Below are 20,903 nucleotides of genomic sequence, written 5' to 3'. Positions count from 1 at the left end.
ATAATGTCCTCTGACAGCAAAAGCTACATGGATCTCCAAAAGCCAAACCTCAGCCTTGGCTTTTCTCCACAGGTGTTTTCAGAGCAGAGTGGGAAGTATCACCATGGATAACATCTCCATCTCTCAGCTATTCCCTTCTTTAGAGGGGAAAATAACTCCCATAATTCATAAATTCATAAAGAATTTATGAAAAATTCTTTACTGCCCTTGGACACAGATATGTCCACAAAAGTGTGCCCATGTGTGTGTTTTATTTAAACACCTGTTCTGTTTTGATGAGTCATAATCAAGATATGAAAAAAAAAAATAGTCCTGAGAACTTGAATAGAAGAGGAGCTCAGAAGCAACGTGAGTCCTTTAGAGCAAATTTGTATTTATCACCCTATAGTTAAAGTGACTCTAAGATTTTGGCTCTGAAGGAATTGGAACAGGATTCTGATTTAAAATAAGAAACAATGCTACCTTTCTGTCTTGGTTTGAAAGACAGGTGTCTGCCAAAGGAAGTGGGAACCTGTCTTGGAATGGAGAATATGACTTCCTTCCTGCTGATTTATTACAACTTTGAATTAAGAGGCTTTCATGCAAAGATATGGGAAAAGGAGTAACAGTTCTTTACTAGTATGTGTATGAATAACAAGGCTGAGGACTGGCTCAGTCTCCTTTATGTTTGGAGTTATTCCTTTGAAGCAAAATGGAAAGTTTCTTTCCCTTTTTCTTGAAACAGTGTCACATTCTGACAAATCTGTCCTGCTTAGGAGATCCAGGATCTCTTTGCTATCACAGTCTGCTTTTCTGCAGTTTCCTCAAGATCATTTGAAGTGCTCAGAAAATACAGTGAATGCAAGATTGAAAAGGAATAGAGGCAGAGTATGTGCTGCTGATGGCAGCACAGGTTAAATTGTTCTGGTTTTTAGTGGGTGGACCAAAGGGAAATAAAGGCCTATTAAAGCCTTTGGGCTCCCACATTGGTTCATCAGAATTAAGGCCAGGAGTCCTCCTCACAGATGGTGCAAAGAGAAATCTGCTGGAGAGAGCTATTGAGCCTGGTGAGTGTGTGGAGACAGTGATATTGTGATGTGAGCAGAGGTGCAGAGATCATTCTGGCAGGCAGCTGTTTTCCAACAGGCTGTCTCATATGGCTGTGGAATTCAGGAGATATTTCTGAATTGCCAGCATCATTCCCTCTGGTAAAAGGTGTGCCTTAGGAAACATGTGGATGTCCTGAGGCTTACACAAAAGGGTTCCTTGGTGCTCTAATTGCTCACACCAACACAGCTTTTTAGGACGAGGCAGGTAGTGATCAGGAACTGAACCAAATCACTCATGAGTTTCATAAACAGCAGGAAAAAGTGACAGAATGGGAAAGAGAGGTAAATAATCATTTACCATTTCTGTTCCCTTCACTTGTCATAATGCTAATGAGCATGCTGTCTGCCTTATTTGTGGGCAGGGATGGAGCACAAGTGCTTTGGAAGCCATTCAGGACAGGTGATCTACTGGTTTGATCACAACCAGGCAACATTTTGGTTGTGTTAACAGCCAGCAATTGAGGGGTGAGATGACATTTTCTGGGTGCTCCATTTCAAACATTCTATGCTGAAGGCTTCTTCTCTGATGAGAGGTTTCACAAAAAGAGCATCTGGAAAACAATGACATGGTCTTTTACACATTTTCTGGAATAAAAAGAAAAAATCAAAAAGGCTTTTCTTAAAACAATGTACCTTGTATTCTTCAAGAGCCTGCTGTGTGCAGGTTTATCCTGTCTTTAGGCAGAGACAAAATACACCAAGTGCTCCTGATGGACAGGAGTAATTTTAGATGTGCCAGATTTGTGTGGGGCTCTTATGGACCACACTGCTGGGCAACAATCCTCACCAGCCTCCTCTTCCCGCCTCTGGAGAATGGCAGGCACAATGAGATTGACTCACATTCAGTGGAAGGGGATAGGGATAAGCAAATCTTAGACACTTTAAAATTGTGTTTTAAAAAACTGCTGTTCAGCTTGAGCTGGGAATAACAGTGGCTTGGAGCAGCACATTGCCTTTAGGTGCAGTTGTGTGCACAAACACAGAGCTGAGCTGGCACACATTGCACTGGAGGGACAGAGAGATCCATCACTCTTTGTTGCTATGGAAAACAAAGCCAAAATGCCAAAAAGGAGGGTCCATACTCCATGTAACAATGAAGTGGCTGCACCACAAATCCGGAATGATGCTCACTCCGTGCCTTGGAAAGCCCAGCAAAGCTGGTACCAGCACACCCTCCTCTGAAATCTGCATCCTTGAGTTTTCTTTCATCTCTCTGGTGCATAATTGCTGGGGACAGGGTGGTAGTTGATGGAGGTGTCATATTCCTGATCTAACAGATGGAGTTGTTGGTTATTTACAATGCTGAACAACAAGAGGCACGATGGTGGCAGGGCCATTCCTGCAGATTCAGAACTATTGAGCTTGACCTGTGCATTGCAGGAGGACAGCAAGGGAGAAAACTGCCCTCCAGCTCGGATGTAATGCAGTAGAGATGGAAAATGATTGCTGTTTTTTTTTTATTAGGGCCCCAAGAGCAGCAAGTTGGGTGGTTGCACCTGTAGAGCCATACAAGAAGACAGCAGAAATATTTGATGTGGCAGAATCCAGTCTGATTAAAAGGGTCAGTCATCCCAGATGGATGTGGAACAGGAGTCAGACAGAATCCTTGTATCACAGACAGCTTCAGTTTCTAAATGAGGCAGGGTTTATAATGTGACTAAAATACAGCAGTAAACAAAGTACATGAAGGCTTGACAGTCACATTAACAAAGTGTTTCAACGAAATGACTGGAAAGAAGGCAAAAACAACTCTGGCTATTTGCAGAGCAAGAAAATGAGAACTGGTTTTGACAGATAAGACAGTGCAGCTGTTGGTCAGAAGAGCTTTGTCTGTTTCCTGGGTTTTTTTTTGTTTTGTTTTGTTTTTGTTACTGCAGATGAAAAATGGTGTGTTCCAATTTTAAACTGAGAAACATGGATTTATTATTTTTTAACATGCCTGACTCTCACAGAGTCTTGTGATTAGGGGAAGCATATTTACAGCTAAACTCAAAACATTAACATTTATTCAGTGAGTATGAATTGTAGAAATCTGGATAGTTCAGAATAGCTGTAACATGGTTTTTATATTGTATAATGACAGAGGTGATTTTTTCAAAGTATTTAATACAAGTAGAAGCAACTGCTCTACAAATAATTTACAGCTAATGAATTTTGTCAGGTTGCACATTGTCCATGGGCAGGATAGTATTTTATTTGAATTCCTGTGGCAACACCCAAAATTTCAGAGCAGACCAGCTACGGGAATAATGTCATTGCCTTTTTGCCTGTAAAATAGTAGTTTTCTGGATTGTTGTAGTACTGACAACTCTTTTCTCCCTCAAATATTCGGAATGATCTTAGGGCCAGGATTTCCCACTTACTACAAGACTTGTAAAACTGGGGAATTTTTAAAGATTTAAGTTACCATGCAGTATGTGATTACACTGGCAGAACTAATTTACACATGAAACTTGCTCTTCTGTTTGTCTCAAAGGGGGTCTCTGACATTATTAACAAGCTAGAAACTTATAGCAGGAACCCAGTTTCTGGTTCAGAGCCCACTAGACATCCCTGACCCACACTCATGCCAAGGCTGGTCTCAAAGGCTGGGCTCTGCCAGGAGAAATAAACAGCAAAGAAAAATAAACATCCTTAAGGTAGGCAGCTCAGAGCAGAAATTCAGTGCTTGGGCTGTTACAGCTTCTAAGCCTGCTTTGTTGCCTGCTGTTGTTGCTTGAAATAGGTGCAAACCTTGTGCAAAGGGAGGAGGATGATGAGGAAGACAAGGGTTACACTTCTTACTTGTTAGAATATATTGGGGGTTTGGAAAACAGATGTCTGGCCTCTATATTTGGGCAAATTTAAAATCGATGCTAAAGTACCAAGAGCTACCACAAGAGCTTCATGTTAGTCTTGTAAATGGTACATGCATCTAGAGGGGGAAAAAAAATCATATTTCTCTATAGAAAATGGTGTGTTAACTGTAAGCACGTGGAACAAATTACTATTAAGGGGAAAAAAGGAGAGATGAAATAAGAGTACAGGGATTTCTCTCTTCCTGGTCTGCACTCATCTTTATGCATTGGAAAAGGCTGGGAGCCCTGCTTGCCCATGCCAGCAGCCCATTGTCTCTCCATGCTGGGCTGGTTGTGTAACCACTTGGCAAAGGGTTCAGGTAATGAGCCCTGGCAGGAGCACAATGAGAAATGGGAATTGATACTGAAAGAGGTATCTCCCAGGCTCCCCCCACTCCAGGAACCCTCAGCTCCTGCATGGAGACCTGGAACCCTTTGCTTGTTGGTGCTTTAACCTGAAGGAATTAAATCGAGGGAGAGGTCTCGTGAATAAATTGGTTGTCAATAGTTTCTGGTATTGAGCCAAATCTGCTGTTTGTGTGAATTGGGCTGATCTCAGAGTGAAATTGAACTGACAGCACAGGAGAGGAGCTGTTTTGGATAGTACCCTTTCCACATGCATGGCAGTATAGTGAATGTTCCTGTGTCCATCCTACAGTAATAATGAAGGAAGAAATTAAATTTATATTAACTGAATTTGTAAGTCTTCCCCAAAAATGGGAGGGTAAACTGTGCAAACCTCCTCCCAAGATTTGCAGTGGTGCTCAGCTTCGTAAAAGTTTAAAATATCTTTTTTGAAAGTGTCTTCTGCCTAGTTTGCCTCTGAACATTGTTTCCCACAATAATTTTCTTGCTGACAGTATCCAACAATAAACTCCCAGTGTAAAACCCACTGATACTGCAACAATCCCCTCCTAGAAAGGATGGGGAATCAGGGTTTCAAACGTGGAAAGAAGGTGAAAAAGCCAAACAAAAGCAACCCTTCTGACAGTATTTATGATTCTAAACCTCTGGAAAAAGTAATTTTGCAGATCTGTTGATGCTGTTGTTAGTCTTCCTAGCCTCATTCTAGGCTTGCCACCCCCTATCCCATGTCTGATGTTATCACTGCCAATGGGAGACAACTGGAACAAAGCACATGTACAGAAATTTACACACACACACACACACACACACACACACACACACACACACACGTGTCCATAAAATTCTCTTTCATTAGCCTCCATCATCACCTCACACCATGCCAGTAAACCTTTGCACCTGTCAGCTGCATGAGGGATTTCTGAAATGGAGAGTGAGAGTCCTTTCAGCAGCATGGCAAAGCCAGGCTTAAAGATCTTCTGATAAGGGCTGGGAACTTCATGTGGTCACTTCAGGCAGTGACAAGGGGAGAAACTGGGAGGCAAGACATGACCTATCATATCATATCTTCTTTATTTGTTATTAGATGGTGGTTTAAAGGAGTCAAAGTCAGATTCAGGGGCAACAGCTGCCAGCAGGAGCATGTTGGTGTTTAGCAGACATCCCAAATACCTGCATCAGACATCAGGGTGTCTTGGTGGGTAGGGCTGCATCCACTGCAGGCTGCTCTCATGTAGAGACAGTCAATAGGACAAGGGGGAATGGTTTTAAGGTGAAAGAGTAGGTTTAAGACTGGATATTAGGAGGAAATCTTTTACTCAGAGGGTGGTGAGGCCCTGGCACATCTTGCCTTGTGAAGCTTTCAGTCCTTTTGGTGAAGATGTCACCCCATTCCTTGAAGTGTTCAATGCCAGGCTGGATGAGGCTTGGGACAACCAGGTCTAATGGAAGGTGTCCCTGCCCATGGCAGGGGGATTGGAACTAAATGGTTTTTAAGCTTTCTCCCAACCTGCCTGATTATTCCGAGATTTTTCAAAATTTTATTTTTCATAGAGCTGCTTCTCTCAGATAATCAAAATGTATCACAACTGGAATTATCTGTATATCTTGCTTGATTAATCAATGTTTTCATGGTCCCTTAAATTTGATCTTGAATTTGCCGGAAGTCAGGCAGGGATTTTGAAACACCTGTTCAGTCTTGTACATGACAAATGCCTGCCACATACACATTATTTGTGTGGGGTCACCTGGGTTTATCTTTTGCATTGAGCCAAAAAGACAGGTGGGTGAGCACTGGGAAATCTTGGGGATGTTGCTACACAAAAAACCCCACAGGAGATAACCACAGTCACTCCCATGAATTCCCTGGAGAAGCATCTGGAGTTTGATGCACCCACAGAGGGGCCATTTCAGGCAGATAAGCATTCTCCGTCACATGTTTACAGGCATTTTGTTTGTGTCTGTGGGGAGATGATTTTAAACCAGTGAGGAGAAGGTGAAGCTGGTGATGCAGTGATCCACTGAAAAGTTTCTGCATGAGAAATAAGGTCTGTTAAAATGATGAGTAACATTTCTATCACTGTCAAGTCATCCATCCCCCAAGCTTGGTAAGACCATAGGTCTGGCATTGGAAGTGGTGGAGTCCCCAACCCTGGAAGTGTTCAGAAGGTGACTGGATGTGGCTGTTGAGGACATGGTTTTGCAGTCTTGGGTTAACAGTTGGACTCTATCTTAGAGGTCTTTTTCCTATCTTAATGATCCCATGATTCTGTGATTCTATAGGTAGTGTGCCAGAAGTAGCCAGTGAAAACAGCATTGGCCATCACAGTTTGCAGAGAGGAAACTAAATTTCCCATTATACCATTGGTTTGCAGATAAAATTAGAAGGAAAAGTAACTGAAATTTTCAGAGGTAGATACATTTTTATCGACAAAATAAATATAGTACACTCTGGTGGATTTAAAAACCCCACTTTAGAATTCCACAGGAAAAGGGAGATTTTTGAGAGACAGTGAAGGTTTCATTAAGTTTTTTCAGTTTAAGAATGAAATGTTTCTGAAATACCTGAGACCTTACTGCACTCTTCTGTCTCATTACAACCACCCAAATGCCTGGATCAGTTAGTGACCAGTCACTGATATCCTGGAGTTCAGTCACAGGACCGTGCTACAGGCTTTACAGCAACCACAGCAGTAGAGAAGTAGCATGATGGAATGTAAATAAAAATTGGCTTCTTAGCCAATGGCAGAATAGTAGAACTCTGTCTAAAACAGCAATTTTTTTTTCCCTTTTCGAATATTGTTAGGAGTTTGAAGCTTCCAGACGAGCCTGAGGCAGAAGAGATAAAAACGTTGAGTTACAGTGATAAAATGCATTTTCCTACGTTGATATTCTAGTTTGTGTCTGACTACCCCGTGTATTTGAACCCTTCACTGTATTTATTTTCTTTCTGCTAGCTAGAGACACTTTATAACTGTGATTAAGTTCTCGTCACATACTGCATTTTATGAGCAGAAGGGATTCTTTAAAAGTGATGAGAAAAGAATGGTGGGGAGGCAGAGGCACACACCACGATGTCATTTTAACATCGCAGTTAAAAAAAGAGCATGAATTGCTAAAAGTATTCAGGCAATTATTTTCAAACTATGTTCTCCCTCTATCCTCTGTCCTCTTCTCTAGTGGGTGCCACTGTACAACAGTGGAGTCTACAAAGGTAAGAGCATGCCAGAAGGAAAACAAAAAAGCCAGGCACGAGGAGTCTGAGAATTAGACATTAATCAGATACTGATTTGTATTGAGTATTGATTTTTCTCCTTCTTTGGCTTTTGTTATAGGGATACAAGAGCAAGAGGAAACTTCTGTGGAGCCTATGAAAATTGACCTTGCAAGTCAAGCAGCAGATGTTTCAAATAAGGATGGTATGTTGTTCTATTATTTTCAATTACTTTTGGGTAATGGCTTTAAACTGACGAAGAGCATGTTTAGTTGGATATTAGTAAGGAATTGTTCACTGTGAGAGTAGGGAGACAGTGAAAGAGATTGTCCTGAGAGCTGTGGATGCCCCATTCCTGGAAGTGTTCAAGGCCAGGCTTATGGGGGCATGGAACAACCTGGTCTGGTGGAAGGTGTCCTTGCCCATGGCAGGGGAGTACAACTAGATGGTCTTTGAAGTCCTTCCTAAGCAAAACCATTCTATGAATCTGTGTGTTGTCCTGAAGCTGATGTCTAGCATTGCCTTTCTAGAGTTTGTTTATACGTTTCCACCTAAAAAATTGAGTTATATTAATAATCTCTTCAGCTCAGTCTTTTTGAGAGTTGACACCATCTCTAGTGTCTTGGGAGTGTGGTGGAAGTAACTTTCAGTGCTGTAGCCCTACTTTTTGAGTTGATTGGGTTAATGTGTTCAGTTGGTATGTTCCACACTGCCTGCCTTTTAACTAAGTCATGTTTTAGACCCACTGTAATGTCAGTCTTGATATAGAATTGGCCAAGAGGTTGGGGCTCTAACTGCAGTCACAAGATTATTTCTGAGTGTTTCTGTGCTGGTGCCCAGCTCCATCGAGGGGGAAGCGTTTGGCAGAACAACCACTCTGAACTTGTCTGTTAGTCTCATTCTAGATCAGCTGTGATTCCCTTTCCTCCTCCTCCAGTATCCATGTAAAGCTCAGTCTTGTAACAGTTCTCTCGCTAGGACTTCCACTGTTAATAAAACAATCACAGTTTAGTTGACCTAACAGCAGTTCCTGTCAGGTTTGTGGACATAATCAACCCAAAATTTCTGACTTGGAAATTATATTACTCCAACATTGACCTCAGTGAGCCGATGACGCACCTGTGTGGCAAATTCTGCCAAGGGCTGAGCAGAAGGATGCTACTCAAAATCTGCAGTGTGTAACATCCTTGTAAACAAAAAATAATTGACCTTCCTGACTCATCCTGTGTGTAAAGAAATAGTGGTGGCAATCAGCACACTGGTGCTTAGGCTTTGGTGAGGCAGACCCTTTTTCACTTGTCTGGGTCAGCTCTTGTAGTGTAAGAGCTACACAGAGGGGATTTTACTGCCCCAAACAGCAGTGGGTTTGGGATTGGGATTTGGATCCAATCCTCATTTTATACCCATAGACTCCTCTCTGTAGTGAAGGCTATTTTTTAACTCTTTCTTTAACCTCCTCAACACTGACCTAATATAAATTGAAGGCACACTTTTTTACATCTTGAAGACAAACCAATTATTGTTTTTGCAGTTGCTTACATCAAGAATCTGATGCTGATTTCCTTTCTCGGATGTCAGATTGTGCTGCAGCATTTAAATCTGTGACTGATTGGATAGTGGTCTGTAAAGAAGTTTGCAAGCACAGGAAAAGCAAGTGTGCATAATGAATTTTCTTTTTAAAAAACACTAGAGATTATGCTATTACAAGTAGAAGTGCAGAATAAAGCCAAAGCAGCCTTCTTGACTCATGCTTTGAACAAACCTCAAAGTCATAGCACATTAAAACATTTGAATTGTGAATCCATGGGATAGTTTGGGCTACTTAGTGAAAACAAATCCAAATTTAATAAAGGAATATCTTAAGGGATTTCTGGCTGGAAATAAAAGTGATAGCATTGCTGTTTCAACATATGTCATAGGACAGGACAGCAGGACCAGCTAGTGGTTTCTGAAATGAGGACCTTGATAGGTTTCTCTGTTTCAAATCTGGCTTATCTTGTAAGGTCTTCTGCATATGACTCATCTTGTACTTTCCTTTTCTTTGAACTTTCTAAGTTATATGAAAGACAGGAAAAGGGTGTTTGCTTAGGCTGCCAAAAAGTACTTCACTTGCCAGGGAAATCTTTGTTTCTAGACAGTTTAAATTGCTATTAGGATTATATTACAGGGTGTTTTTCCTTGTGGACATATACTGCTTGTTTAAAAAAAAAAAAAAAAAAAAAAAAAAAAAAAGGATCAAACTTGTTCCCTTTAACAGTAATTTTTATGTAAATTCCCTATCATTTTTCTCTGGTCCCCTTCTTTCTGCCCCAGGAGATCTCATTGCTTCACAGCTGAAAGCACAAGCATATATCACTGCATCCCCCTTGGCAGCTCAGCTCTTGTGGTTTAATTTCATGTACAGTGGCACAGTGAAAAGTGCATTAGAGATGCAGAGAGTTTAGACAGCTCAGGTGGATCTCAATATTGGTTCATCCAGTGGGCAGGTCCACGAGAGTGATATATTTGAGAAATTACTATTATTTGAGACCTGAGCTTGATTCTTCATCAGGAAAACTGTCAGAAGGTGCATCTGTGGCCTGGATGAGAGCTGTGTATACAGCCACATATTTGTCCTGCCAGTTTCCATCAACCATCAGAGCAAAGGTCCTTGTATATTAAATTTCTTGTACCCAGGGCAGATTTGCTGATTATTTTTTTTCTAATGATGGCAAACCTTTGGTGATTGGGTTCTTAGATGGTATTTCCCTGACAGTAGCCTTCTTTTTTTCTTTCCTTATTTTTCTTTGCTTGCTTGCTTGCTTTATTTCTACCACCAAAGCTGTAGAGATTACTAAGGCAGTTTTTGGTTTCCAGCTGGTATTAGTCAGATCCAACAGATCAAACTTTTCACAGTGGGATTGCTCAATCTTCTTTTTGGTTTCAAGCTTGTGGAAAGCTGCATTTAAATAAAACACTTTGGTATTTTGGTGTCATCTGCTGTCCAGGTCTATGGCATAATATCCTGGGCTAAAGTAATGCACTCACTGTCTTGCAGATGACTTTAACTTGGCTCTCCAGTCTCCACTTTGCCTGTCTTCTCCTGGCTAGCTAACCTTTAAGCATATAACTGTCTTGCAGGGATGAGGAATAACGTTGCACTGCCAAAGCACATCCCCCCAGGTCAGCAACAATCACAGTTCTGTGATGGATGGGAATTATTTACTGGGTTATTTCTTGTCCTCTTGCAAGGAACTTTTTTGCTTTTGTGGGAGAAATCCCTGCCCGGTCATCATTTGAGAGCTGGTAATTTTGGCCCCCAACGGGTCAAAATTTAAGAGAAATGACATAGAGAATGTCCACATCACACAGAGATGTCCATTTCTGTCATAAAAACCATCTGTGAAGGTGCAGAAGGAGGTGCAGGTAAAACTGAATTTAGGAGATGGTCACCTCTTTGCACTCCAAGTGCTTCTCTGAGGTGTTGGCTGATGTAGCATGTTATGGCAAGGTACAGCAAGACTGCTAAAGTGAGTTAGCAGTTGAAAACCTCTAAACACCTTGCTTCTCAGGGAAAAGCCCTAATTTTGGCTTGTGATGGGATTGGATGTAGAACATCCAGGGCTAATGATGCCTCTGTGGCACCACCCCATGCTGGGAGGAGCCCAGGACTGCGAGTCATGTCCTCACTACCTGGTGGAGTTCTTCCATGTGTTCTTGTGTCATGTGCTTCACTGCTGTGCTGTTTTTCATCTGAACAGAGCTGACTGTGTGGCTGTCCTCAGAGCAGCACATGGTGGGATTCACTCAGTGGTCTGCAGGAGCCCATCCTTCAGTCAGACCTCCCTGTCCTTAGCAGAGACATGCAAAGAGCTGAGCTCATCACAAATGCACAGGAAAGGGTTCATCTGGGATGCTGACAGAGCCTAACCACAGGTTTCAAGTCCAGATCTATTCTGCAGGAGGTTTCTGTAGAAGACTGAAGATGTTTTCAACAAATTCTGCGAGTGAAGCTGTCCAGCATAATGAGGCTGGGGGAGGATGCTGTTGTCAGTGTGCAACAGCCTTCCTTCAATGATTTTTTTATTAAGCATCCTGTCTTTGCTATGCAAATATGGTTAAAGAACACAAGCTTGCTAAATGAGATGTGCATCAGAGCTCTCTAATCAGGAGAGGATACTTCTTGTATTATTCATCACAAATATCCAGGAAAACATTACAGTGTCTTTTCTGCATATGGATGATAAATAATTTACAAATAATTCATCAAAACTATAACAGGTTCATTGACATGATATTGATTCATGAAAAGACATCATACTACCCAGCTGGAAGTAGCATCATTACTGATTTGGGGTTTTTTTTTCCTCCCTCTCTCCCTTCTTATCTTAATTTCCAAATCTCCTACTCATGTTTGAGGACTTTGCCTGTCATTCATGTCAAATGCCTCATAATCTACAGGTGATAACACAACACAAAGCCGGGGTAAATAAAGAAAAAAAAATTGTTTTAAAATAAATGGCTTCATTTAATTTCAATGCAGAACAAATACTAAATGCTAGTCTTAAAACTGCAGGTATTTATGTTTAGCCTTACTACAACCAATCACACCTGCCATAGTTTAGATTATAGTTTTGACAAATGTCATGGTAAAATGAGTTTAAGCCTTCTATTATTATTATTATTATTATTATTATTATTATTATTATTATTATTTTGGTTTTTTGTAATTTTAAATGAAAATAAGGTTGGCTTTTAAATGGATCTTACCCTAACAAACTATTACTGTAGGAATATAGCCTCTGAATCCTTCCCTAGGTGCCAGCAATTTGCAGTTGAAGAACTTCTGGAAGCAGCATCTCTGTAACTGAGACAGCATCAAAAGTATCACAGCTTGACTGCTGCAATTTAGGGACATGGTTTAGTGGGTCCTGGCAGTGGTAGAGTTTTGGTTGGACTCAGTGATCTTAAGGGTCTTTTCCAACCTAAATGACTCTATTTTTCTATGGAAATGGAACTGTGTTCATCCTGCAGCTCTATACTTTCAGGAACCAGGTAGGAACCAGGGACTTTGTCAGACTCCAGTGTTTGAATCAGAGGGTCAAGGTCTGAATCTGAGGGTCAAGACCACTTAGTCCAGCAAAACTCTGGATCACTCCTTGGCAATCCCTGTATCTCTGTGGCCTAAGGGTCCTTTGATCTTGAGCTGGACTCCTTGGTTAGGTGCCAAACCCAGACTGCATGGATGTGGACCAGAGAGAAAGTCTAGACACAGAGGCTTGAATTTCCAGTGCTGCTGAACCTTCCTCCTTACAGAACAGTTTGTCATGGTGTCTGGGGAACTCCAGGTTAGGATGGGTCCCTGAAGAGACCTGTTTGATGACTTAAGACATTTCTTAATGCAATAAATGTCCCTTTTGCTTTAAAAGCAGTTATTACTCCACATGATAAACTTAACGAGTCTCATTAATAGTTTAATGACCATCTCATTTCTTTTTCAGCTGAAATGAATAGTCAAGTTGAAAGTATAAGCGATCCAATGGACACAGAGCGGAAAGCTTAAGTAACAGGTAAGACCTTCACAACTGGTTTTTCTCCTCTTTTTTCCATACAGTTTGTATGAAAACTTGCTTTGAAAGCACCTAAATTTACCAAACATTAAAAAAAAAATAGGAATGCAAAGAAGTAATTGTCTAACACGGCCTGTATTACATCATAAAAAGACAGACTTGATTTTGTCAAGCAAATATTATAGCGGCAACCTGCAGCTGTAATGGGTTTAGGTAGTGCATGGTCTAAGATCATCAGAAAGCAAAACATCACTGAGAAAAGGAACAGGAGAACAAATGAGCAAACAATTTTTGGCATTGCTTTGGAAAATGACAGGCAATTTAGATGGGTTGGAGCAAAGCTCTGGGAACAAAAGGTTCACATCATAACGGGTTTGTTGCCCTTGGCTCTCCGGTACCTCATGTCTCTTTAGCAATACCACTGAAAAATAAGGCAAAGTCAGAGAGCTGCTTTCTGGAGCTCTGCTGCCTTTTGGAGTTTTTTTTGGCTTTCCACACTAAATGACAGTGCTGTAGCTGGAGCACTGGTGGCTCTTGAGGCAGTGTTTTTCACAGGCATAAACAGCATTTCTTCTAGACTAAAATGAATAATGTGGGAAGACAGAAGTCCAAGGCTCATCCCTAACAAAAAGAAGCAGTAGCCATTTCTCCCTCAGAAGTGGTTTCCAGTGCACACTGCTTCCTTTGCTGTTGGGTTTTTGAGAAATTCCAATGTCGTCAACAGCAACATGCTATATTTACCCTTGTAGTGGGCTTTCATGTAGCATAAGAGCAAGGTATACAATGGCAGCAGCTGTAACACAGAGATTTAAAACACAAGGTCTTATTACTGAACGTGACTCTTGTTCCTTATCAGTGTACAGGAGATGTGCTGCTGTACTGCTGGGGTGTGAAGTAGCCCTGATGGTGTCCCATTTAAAAAGTACTGAAGTAAAAAGATGATGCACTCTCAAAATAATGATTCAAGTACAGCATCCATAACTCTTCCTCCCCCTCCCTTAGCTCCTTGCTCAAACAAAAAAGAGGAAATAATGAAATCCTTAACTTAAAAATACATCAATATGTTAATACCTTTCCTCTGTTAAAAAAAAAAAAAAAAAAAAAAAAAGATATTTGAATATTACAGTTTTCATGTGGCCCTGAAGAAATCTGTTTGTCATGCTGCATTTTCCCGTAGAAATTATTATCTGTGAATGTTTAGGGCCGGAGTAATTTTTTCTCATGAATTAGCAATCAGTTAATAAATCTCTTCAGCTCCACTGCAAGATGTGGCTTTGCAGGCATCTTTCTGATACAAAGGGGCCAAATCCTGGGCACACCATGTCCTGCTCAGCAGTTCAGTGGCATGCACAGGATTAGACACAGGCATCAAATTCACTGCAGCTCTCTGTCGAAGTCACCCAAACTCCATTGCTACTGTTTTAATTATTAGGAGCAATCCCCAGGGAGGACTGATCAGCCTGTTAAGCCTCAGAGAATCTCACAAGGGTGGATTTGCTTCCTGGTTTTGGTTCTTTAATGTGTTGCTTGTCACCAAAGCACCTGCCAGAGCTGGAGGTGTCTGGTAACAAGCTGTTGCTTGATGGTGCTCTGGAAAGCCAAGACACCCTGATAAGCACAGGTAATTTGCTCAGCCGGTATTAGCTGTTAAATATAAGCTGTGTCACACACATTGCACAAAAAAAGAAACTGTTGGCATTTGTTGCTGGAAACATGAGACTTGGCTTGTGTGCAGACATTTGAAAGTTTTACTTTGTTCTTTCCCCTTTTCTCTCTGCTGCTGTGGCGAAGGAAGGATGCAGGAGAGGAGAGACCCAAGGAAACCCTACGGGCAGGCGCTGACATCCTACAGCATCATTCTCGGCCGAAAAGAGCACACAGAGATGATCAGCGGGTTGGGAGGGGGGGAGCTTTTGGGGGGATGAGTCTTTGCTTTTAATTTCTCTTTGTTCTTCCTTTCATTTTGTTCTGTGAGCCTCTTGGGGAGAAGCGTAACTTCCCAGGTCTAACGGTGTTTTGCAATTAACCCTGCATTTACAACAGTTTCTTCTGAAATGTGAGTCCCTCTCTTACACTGGGTCTTTTTTTCCTCCTGCATCATACCATCAGTAGCCTGTTTCCAGGCCCACCCCTTTTCTAGCATCTTTATCTTCTTTCCTATGATCAGCCTATGCTATGCCATGTCCTTACATGTGAATAACACATGTGGCCTCAAAACAGCCAGCACCCCAAATCCATCCTGCTTTTTCCAGTTAGTTCTGCACATCTCAAAACCAGTGCTGTAAGCATGACCTTTGGGTACAGGTAAGCAACAGACATTTCCTCGATGCTGCAAAGACTCTGCCTTCGAGGCATTTTGAAATACAGCTTCACACAGTAGCTTTTGTGAGCAGCCCTCACTACGTTTTCTGCTGCATATGCATGAATTTTTATTTTTTTAAAAAAAGCAATTAACCAGTTATTTGGATAAGAATGTCTCTCCATATGTCAATTGTTCTGCCAGCAAATGCTGCACTGAAATTTGTAGGAAAGGAACAAAAGGTTTTCATGTACATTTCCCAACTGTACTGTAACCAAAACTGACAGAAAATACACTGGATGGAAGAGCACATGGCCTGTGTTCCTAGTGGGATGTGCTACAAACTCTATTTTAAAGTGCTGCTAAAAATAATTTGGTCACTTTAAGCAAAGTAATCAATTCTAATTTGGTAATTTAAAGAAAAATAATTAGTTCTGTTCTCGTTTTTTTCCCATCCAAAATATTCCTTAGTCACAAAATAGCTATCTAATATCTGGCCAGCAAAAAAAAAAAAGTAAAAAAACCCAAGGTAAGACATATCTCTGTCCTCCTGTGATCTGGGTTCATCCCAGATAGAGCAGATAGAGTTTCAATGATAAATCCTGTGCTGGAGTAACAGCAAGTCGAGGTTGACCCAAGTATACCTAATGAGGGCTACAACAGTGACAGTCAATGGTTGTTAATTCAAAAGGGCGTCAAGGAGAAACAAGGATTAGAAAGGAAAACAGGAAAAGCATCAGATTACACACAGAGAGTGCAACCCTCCCCACCTCCCCTTCTCTGTGGGACTCCAGCATGTTTGCCAGAGGTGGGATCAGAAGGGTATTTCTGTGTGGAATATTCACCCAGGTGTGTCTAGTGCCAGAGAGGCTCTCAAGGAGCTTCTTTATCAACTGGAATGGATGGATAACTCCAAATTGAATCAATTGTAGGAGTAAATGAGCTAATGTTAGTAGTCTATTACTCAGTTTGAAAATTTTGCTAAGATTACTTATATTTGGTAACTACAGTTCCTCTGGCTCTCGTTCTCTCCAAATACTCTTGAAGAGCCTCCTTGTTCCCTTTGAGGTGCCTCTGATGCTTTCCTTTCCCAACCTTGGGGTCACGCTTGACAGAACATGTCTTTTGGGATGTGGGCTTTCTGCATGGTCCTTTATGTTTCTGTGTATTTTCCACACTGTGTTATTATGATTGAAACAGGCTGTCATAGTAGGTAGGTCAGGAGCAGATAAATACATCAGGAGGGTGGTATAACTGTGATAGTTCCCGGATGTAGTTCTGTACCTGTTTTGATCCTGCTTCCCTGTGGGCAACATTAACACTAGCCGTGAATCAGATATCCCTCTTCTTGCACCAACTTTGGTTTTAGCAGGAGAGCCAAAGGGATGGCCCCACAGGAGGCTGGATGCTGAGCTGTGGTCATTCAGAAGGAGATAAAGATTCCTTAAATGTCTTGTGAAGGCTGACTGGCAGTTAAAAAAAAAACCTAACTGCAAAGATGCATCATATTAGACACTCTCTAGCCCCTGACAGTAATTTCATTTTGCTTTTTATTTAACCTTGGTAGAAAATAGTGAGTCTTCAAAACAACCATTTGCCCAATGATGTGTTGGCCAAGCATGAAGTCCAGAAAGTGTAAAGCAAGGCAACCTATGAGTAGATTGAGTCCTTACTGTACTGTTTGCAGCCTTGTTTATCTCTGTTTTCCTTTGGGTGGCTTTTGATTTGAGTTGTTGGCATTTTTCACCGCTCATAAAGTGAATATACTTTGGCAGCATGAAGCTGTGTTAATAATAGTCAGTCTCTGATGTTCTTCTGGAGATGGGGAAAGGTAAGGAGCTGATTTTGTAGAACAAGTGTTAGATGGAGATTCCCCACACTGGTATTTATGTCAAGGATTTCAAATTAAACTCAAAATACATTCACAGTAGGTGGTGTAAAGGGAGTAGCTGTCTTTGGGTGCTGATGTTTGTATTCAACCTAAGAGGCTGTGCTTGATTGTTGTTTCTCCTGTGTCTGAAAGTGCTCACCCCTACCATTAGACACGATATTCCTCAGGCTGGTGACTGCTCCCGTGATGACATCCAAAGGTGATACTTAGACATAGTCTGTAATAATGGGTCACTGCAGCTAATTGTCACTCTTTCTATAAAGCACTGAGAAAGCCTCTCTTTGAATTAACACTGTTCTGCTTTAGGACTTGAATGAAAATATATTTAAAAAAGAAAAAAAAGAGTTTTCTCTATATGCAGTGCATGCCGGCTTTGCTTTTAAAATTACAAAATTTAACAGAGTATGTGGATCTATTTTCTTGGGGAATAGGGATTTTTATCATATTATTCATCCAGGATTTGCCTTACCCTGACATTTGTGATATAAGTTTTAAAAAAGTGTAAAATTGAAAAAGGTAATTTTCTTGACCAAAAAATATGTTTTTACTTCAATGCAAAGAAATGTAGAATGTTGCTTGCAAAATGTCTTCTAATAGATGGTCTAGTAGTTACATGGGTTAACATCTGCCTTTTTTGTTACTTTGTCATTTACATGCTGAACCTGAGTCTCGTTACTTTCCTTGTAACTGAAAGAACCAATGCCTTCATAACTACCTTGTTAAAGCAAATCGTTAATAAAGCTTGTCCTGAAGACAAGGCAATGCCACTGGTGTGTTTGTGCCCTCCTCACCAAGCTGACTGTGCAGTGGTCATTTTGGTTGTCCATGGAGGACATTTTGGTTTGGATGTGCCATCAGCAATGCATGCAGCCAGATCCTCATTAAAATTTGTTATTTGGCAGATTCTTGTAAGAACCAGATACCTCCTGGCAGGGGGAATTTTTAGAAGATTTTGTAGTTCAGAGGGGAAAAGGCATCTTGACTGGTCTCATTGCTGCACAAGAGATGTTACAAAATGTGTCCTGTTGCACTAAATCTCAGCATCTGTTATCTGGGAAAGAATACTCCATATGTATGCAATCCACAGGTATAATAGAGAATTGTACATGCTACATGTTATCTGTCCTTTCTACCATCACTTGTTTCAAAAATGGATAGGCAGAGGACACTTCAAAGATTGCAAAAGTGGCAATTTTTCTTCCATGACACCACCATAGGTAAAACTGTGAGTACCAACCCAGCCTTACTCTTCTCAGCCAAGGCTTCAATCATCAGGAACCAAAGTGAGGGGGCTTGGCTGTGTGGGTTCAACACTCTCCAACAAATGGCTTCCTTCTCTGAAATTTCACCTTTCCGTGTGTGCAACCCTTGGATTGCCAGATGGAAGAGGACAAAGTTCAGGAGATGCATGGCAGTGGGGAATGTCTGCCTTTTTGCTGTATGCAGGCCCCAAATGCAGGTATGGTCTGAGCTAACCTGAGGCAGAGAAATACCAGCAATAGCTGTGCTTCTCACTGCCTTCAGCTGTTTTCCTTGTATCTCCAGAACTGTACAGCAGTGGAAGCACCTACTTTACCCACACTGTAGCTTATTTCTGCTGCAACAGTGTGTGTGGTTAAAGAGCCAGCAAATAAATCATCTTCTTAGCTGGGAGAAAGTACTGTCCGTCCCACCCTTCTTGACTAGCACAACATCAAGAGAAAAAGCTCCATGCCACTGGAGTATGAAGAAGGGCATGTGTTTGAAGTAGCACAGATCCTGTCAGATAGATGTTTTCCAAATGATGTGGATTAGAAGAGTCTTCTTGACAGGTTTCTAAACACGGTCTGAAAGGGAAGGTGTTAAAGGGGTGGATTTGTGCCTGGAAGAGTCTTCTGTGGAGATGATTATATTTGATGTCAATCTGTGTCTACAGATACAGAGGCCCTATTACCAATTTCCTTAATCAGCTTCTCAGAGAGAGTTTCCAAAAGAAATTGGGTTACCTTTCAGGATTTCCATGTGAAAATCCTCAGAGGGTTATGTTCATGCTTTAAATTGGCTTTGGTTCCTCTCCCTAGCCCCCTCACACAGCAGCTTCCAAAGGGGTCATTATGACCTTGGTTTATTTGTAAGGTTAAAACTATGCTTTGGAATTTTAATTAGTCTTGGGGTTGGGCTTTTTTTTTTTCCTTTTTTTTTTTTTTTTTAACTGAAGTAAAAGTGTCCAGAGACATTTAAATACCCTAATTTCTCATTCCACTAGAATTATCAGCAGCTCCTTAAAGTAAATGTCAAATCACTATTAATTATTTCAGAATTCACTGATAAAATATTTATTGTAATGAATTCCTCCAGAAAAAAAAAAAAAAAAAAAAAAGATTCTTGATGAAAATAGAGACGGTGGAGGAGGTACTTGGAGAGGCTGCTCCATCTGGTGGCAGCTCAGGGCTCGTGGTTTGTGGGGGGTACCTTTATTTGCATTATACAGGTAAAATTTTCCTCCAGTTTAACCTTCCTGAGCATCATCCACTCCTTGGTGCAAGAGCATCAGTCCATGCACTTGGTTGATGTTGGAAAACTTGGTTGATATTTGCCATTAGACACATCTGACCTATTAAAAATAGTCCCCAAGATCTTCCTGGTTTTCCCCAGGAAAAAATGGAACAAGCTTTTCTAAATAAGTTTCAGTGCAAGTCGGGGTAGCTGTGCTGCCACCAGGTGTTGCAGAGGCCAGGGAGCCTCTTTGGCCTTTGCCCTGTACTTCCAAGTCCTGCTTATTTCACATCAGTTTCCAAGCACTGTTTGCAGAAGTGTCCTTGTGGATGGGAAAGGCAAGCCTGAATTAAAAGGTTTTAATATATTTTTAATCTATATCACAACAGCAAGTCAGGAAATTGTTTTGACATAAAAGAAAAAAGAGAGAAGGAGAGATCAAATCACAAGACAGTTAAAATAAGCAGCAGAGACCCACAAATGCAGAAGCACACAAATGGGCATAATGAAATTAAAAATCCTTTCTCTGCCCTGTGTGCCCTTCCCAGCACCCTCACAGCAGAGCGGGGTGTATTTATTTTCTTTTCTACAGAAAAGGGAAAGGAGAAGCCAGGTGCCGAGGAGACATTGATTACCTCCATCCCCTAGGCAAAGCCATTTATATGCAGTATATATTCTGTATTTAATTCATTTATAGGCAGTATATATTCTGTATTTAATATAAACTAAATATAGCAGATGATGGGTATTTAATGTATTTTGGGCCATATAGTGTATATTATTGCATACATGCATGTGTACTACACATACAGTAATAATAATTAGCAATAATTATTGTGCTCTATAGAAAATGCATTAGATCAAACTTAGGTTTATATATTCACTAAACAGAGGTAAAAGCTGTAACATAAAGCAAATATTTGCATACAGAGTATTTTGTATTACATAAACTAAACCATCCAGATATCATTTAACATCTTAGGAAAGCTGACAGCCTCTGTACGCTTCTGGTTTGTGTGTATTTAAGTATTTCATATATTCTAGAGAGAATATTTGACCTTGAAAGGTAAGGGTGTGCAAGGAGTGGTACAAGCAAGTTTCATGTCCCTGCAACTAACGCTGGGAGAAAGGCAAGAATTGGTGGTTTGTTTATTGCCTGGCTTTTTACACCCTTTTAATTTATTTAT

At 40.9% G+C, this 20,903-nt stretch overlaps 1 protein-coding gene across 6 annotated transcripts in view; it reads left to right on the top strand.

Annotated features, from left to right (window-relative positions):
* The window catches only part of MACROD2 (mono-ADP ribosylhydrolase 2), an 861,715-nt gene extending 843,717 nt beyond the window's left edge, over positions 1-17,998 (top strand). For 3 of the 6 annotated variants that reach the window (XM_066316515.1, XM_066316514.1, XM_066316512.1), the window contains exons 17-19: positions 7,624-7,707; positions 12,983-13,051; positions 14,843-17,998. In XM_066316515.1, coding sequence (XP_066172612.1) covers positions 7,624-7,707; positions 12,983-13,044 — 146 coding nt within the window. In that variant the 3' untranslated portion in view covers positions 13,045-13,051; positions 14,843-17,998. The remainder of the gene's footprint in view (positions 1-7,623; positions 7,708-12,982; positions 13,052-14,842) is intronic. The other 3 variants (XM_066316513.1, XM_066316518.1, XM_066316516.1) reach the window with 3 other exon arrangements.
* The last annotated feature ends 2,905 nt before the right edge of the window (positions 17,999-20,903 follow it).

Source organism: Sylvia atricapilla, chromosome 3, assembly GCF_009819655.1.
Source record: "Sylvia atricapilla isolate bSylAtr1 chromosome 3, bSylAtr1.pri, whole genome shotgun sequence".
Taxonomy (NCBI): domain Eukaryota; kingdom Metazoa; phylum Chordata; class Aves; order Passeriformes; family Sylviidae; genus Sylvia; species Sylvia atricapilla.
Note: the sequence above shows the minus strand (reverse complement) of the source record. Positions and strands in the feature narration are given on the sequence as shown.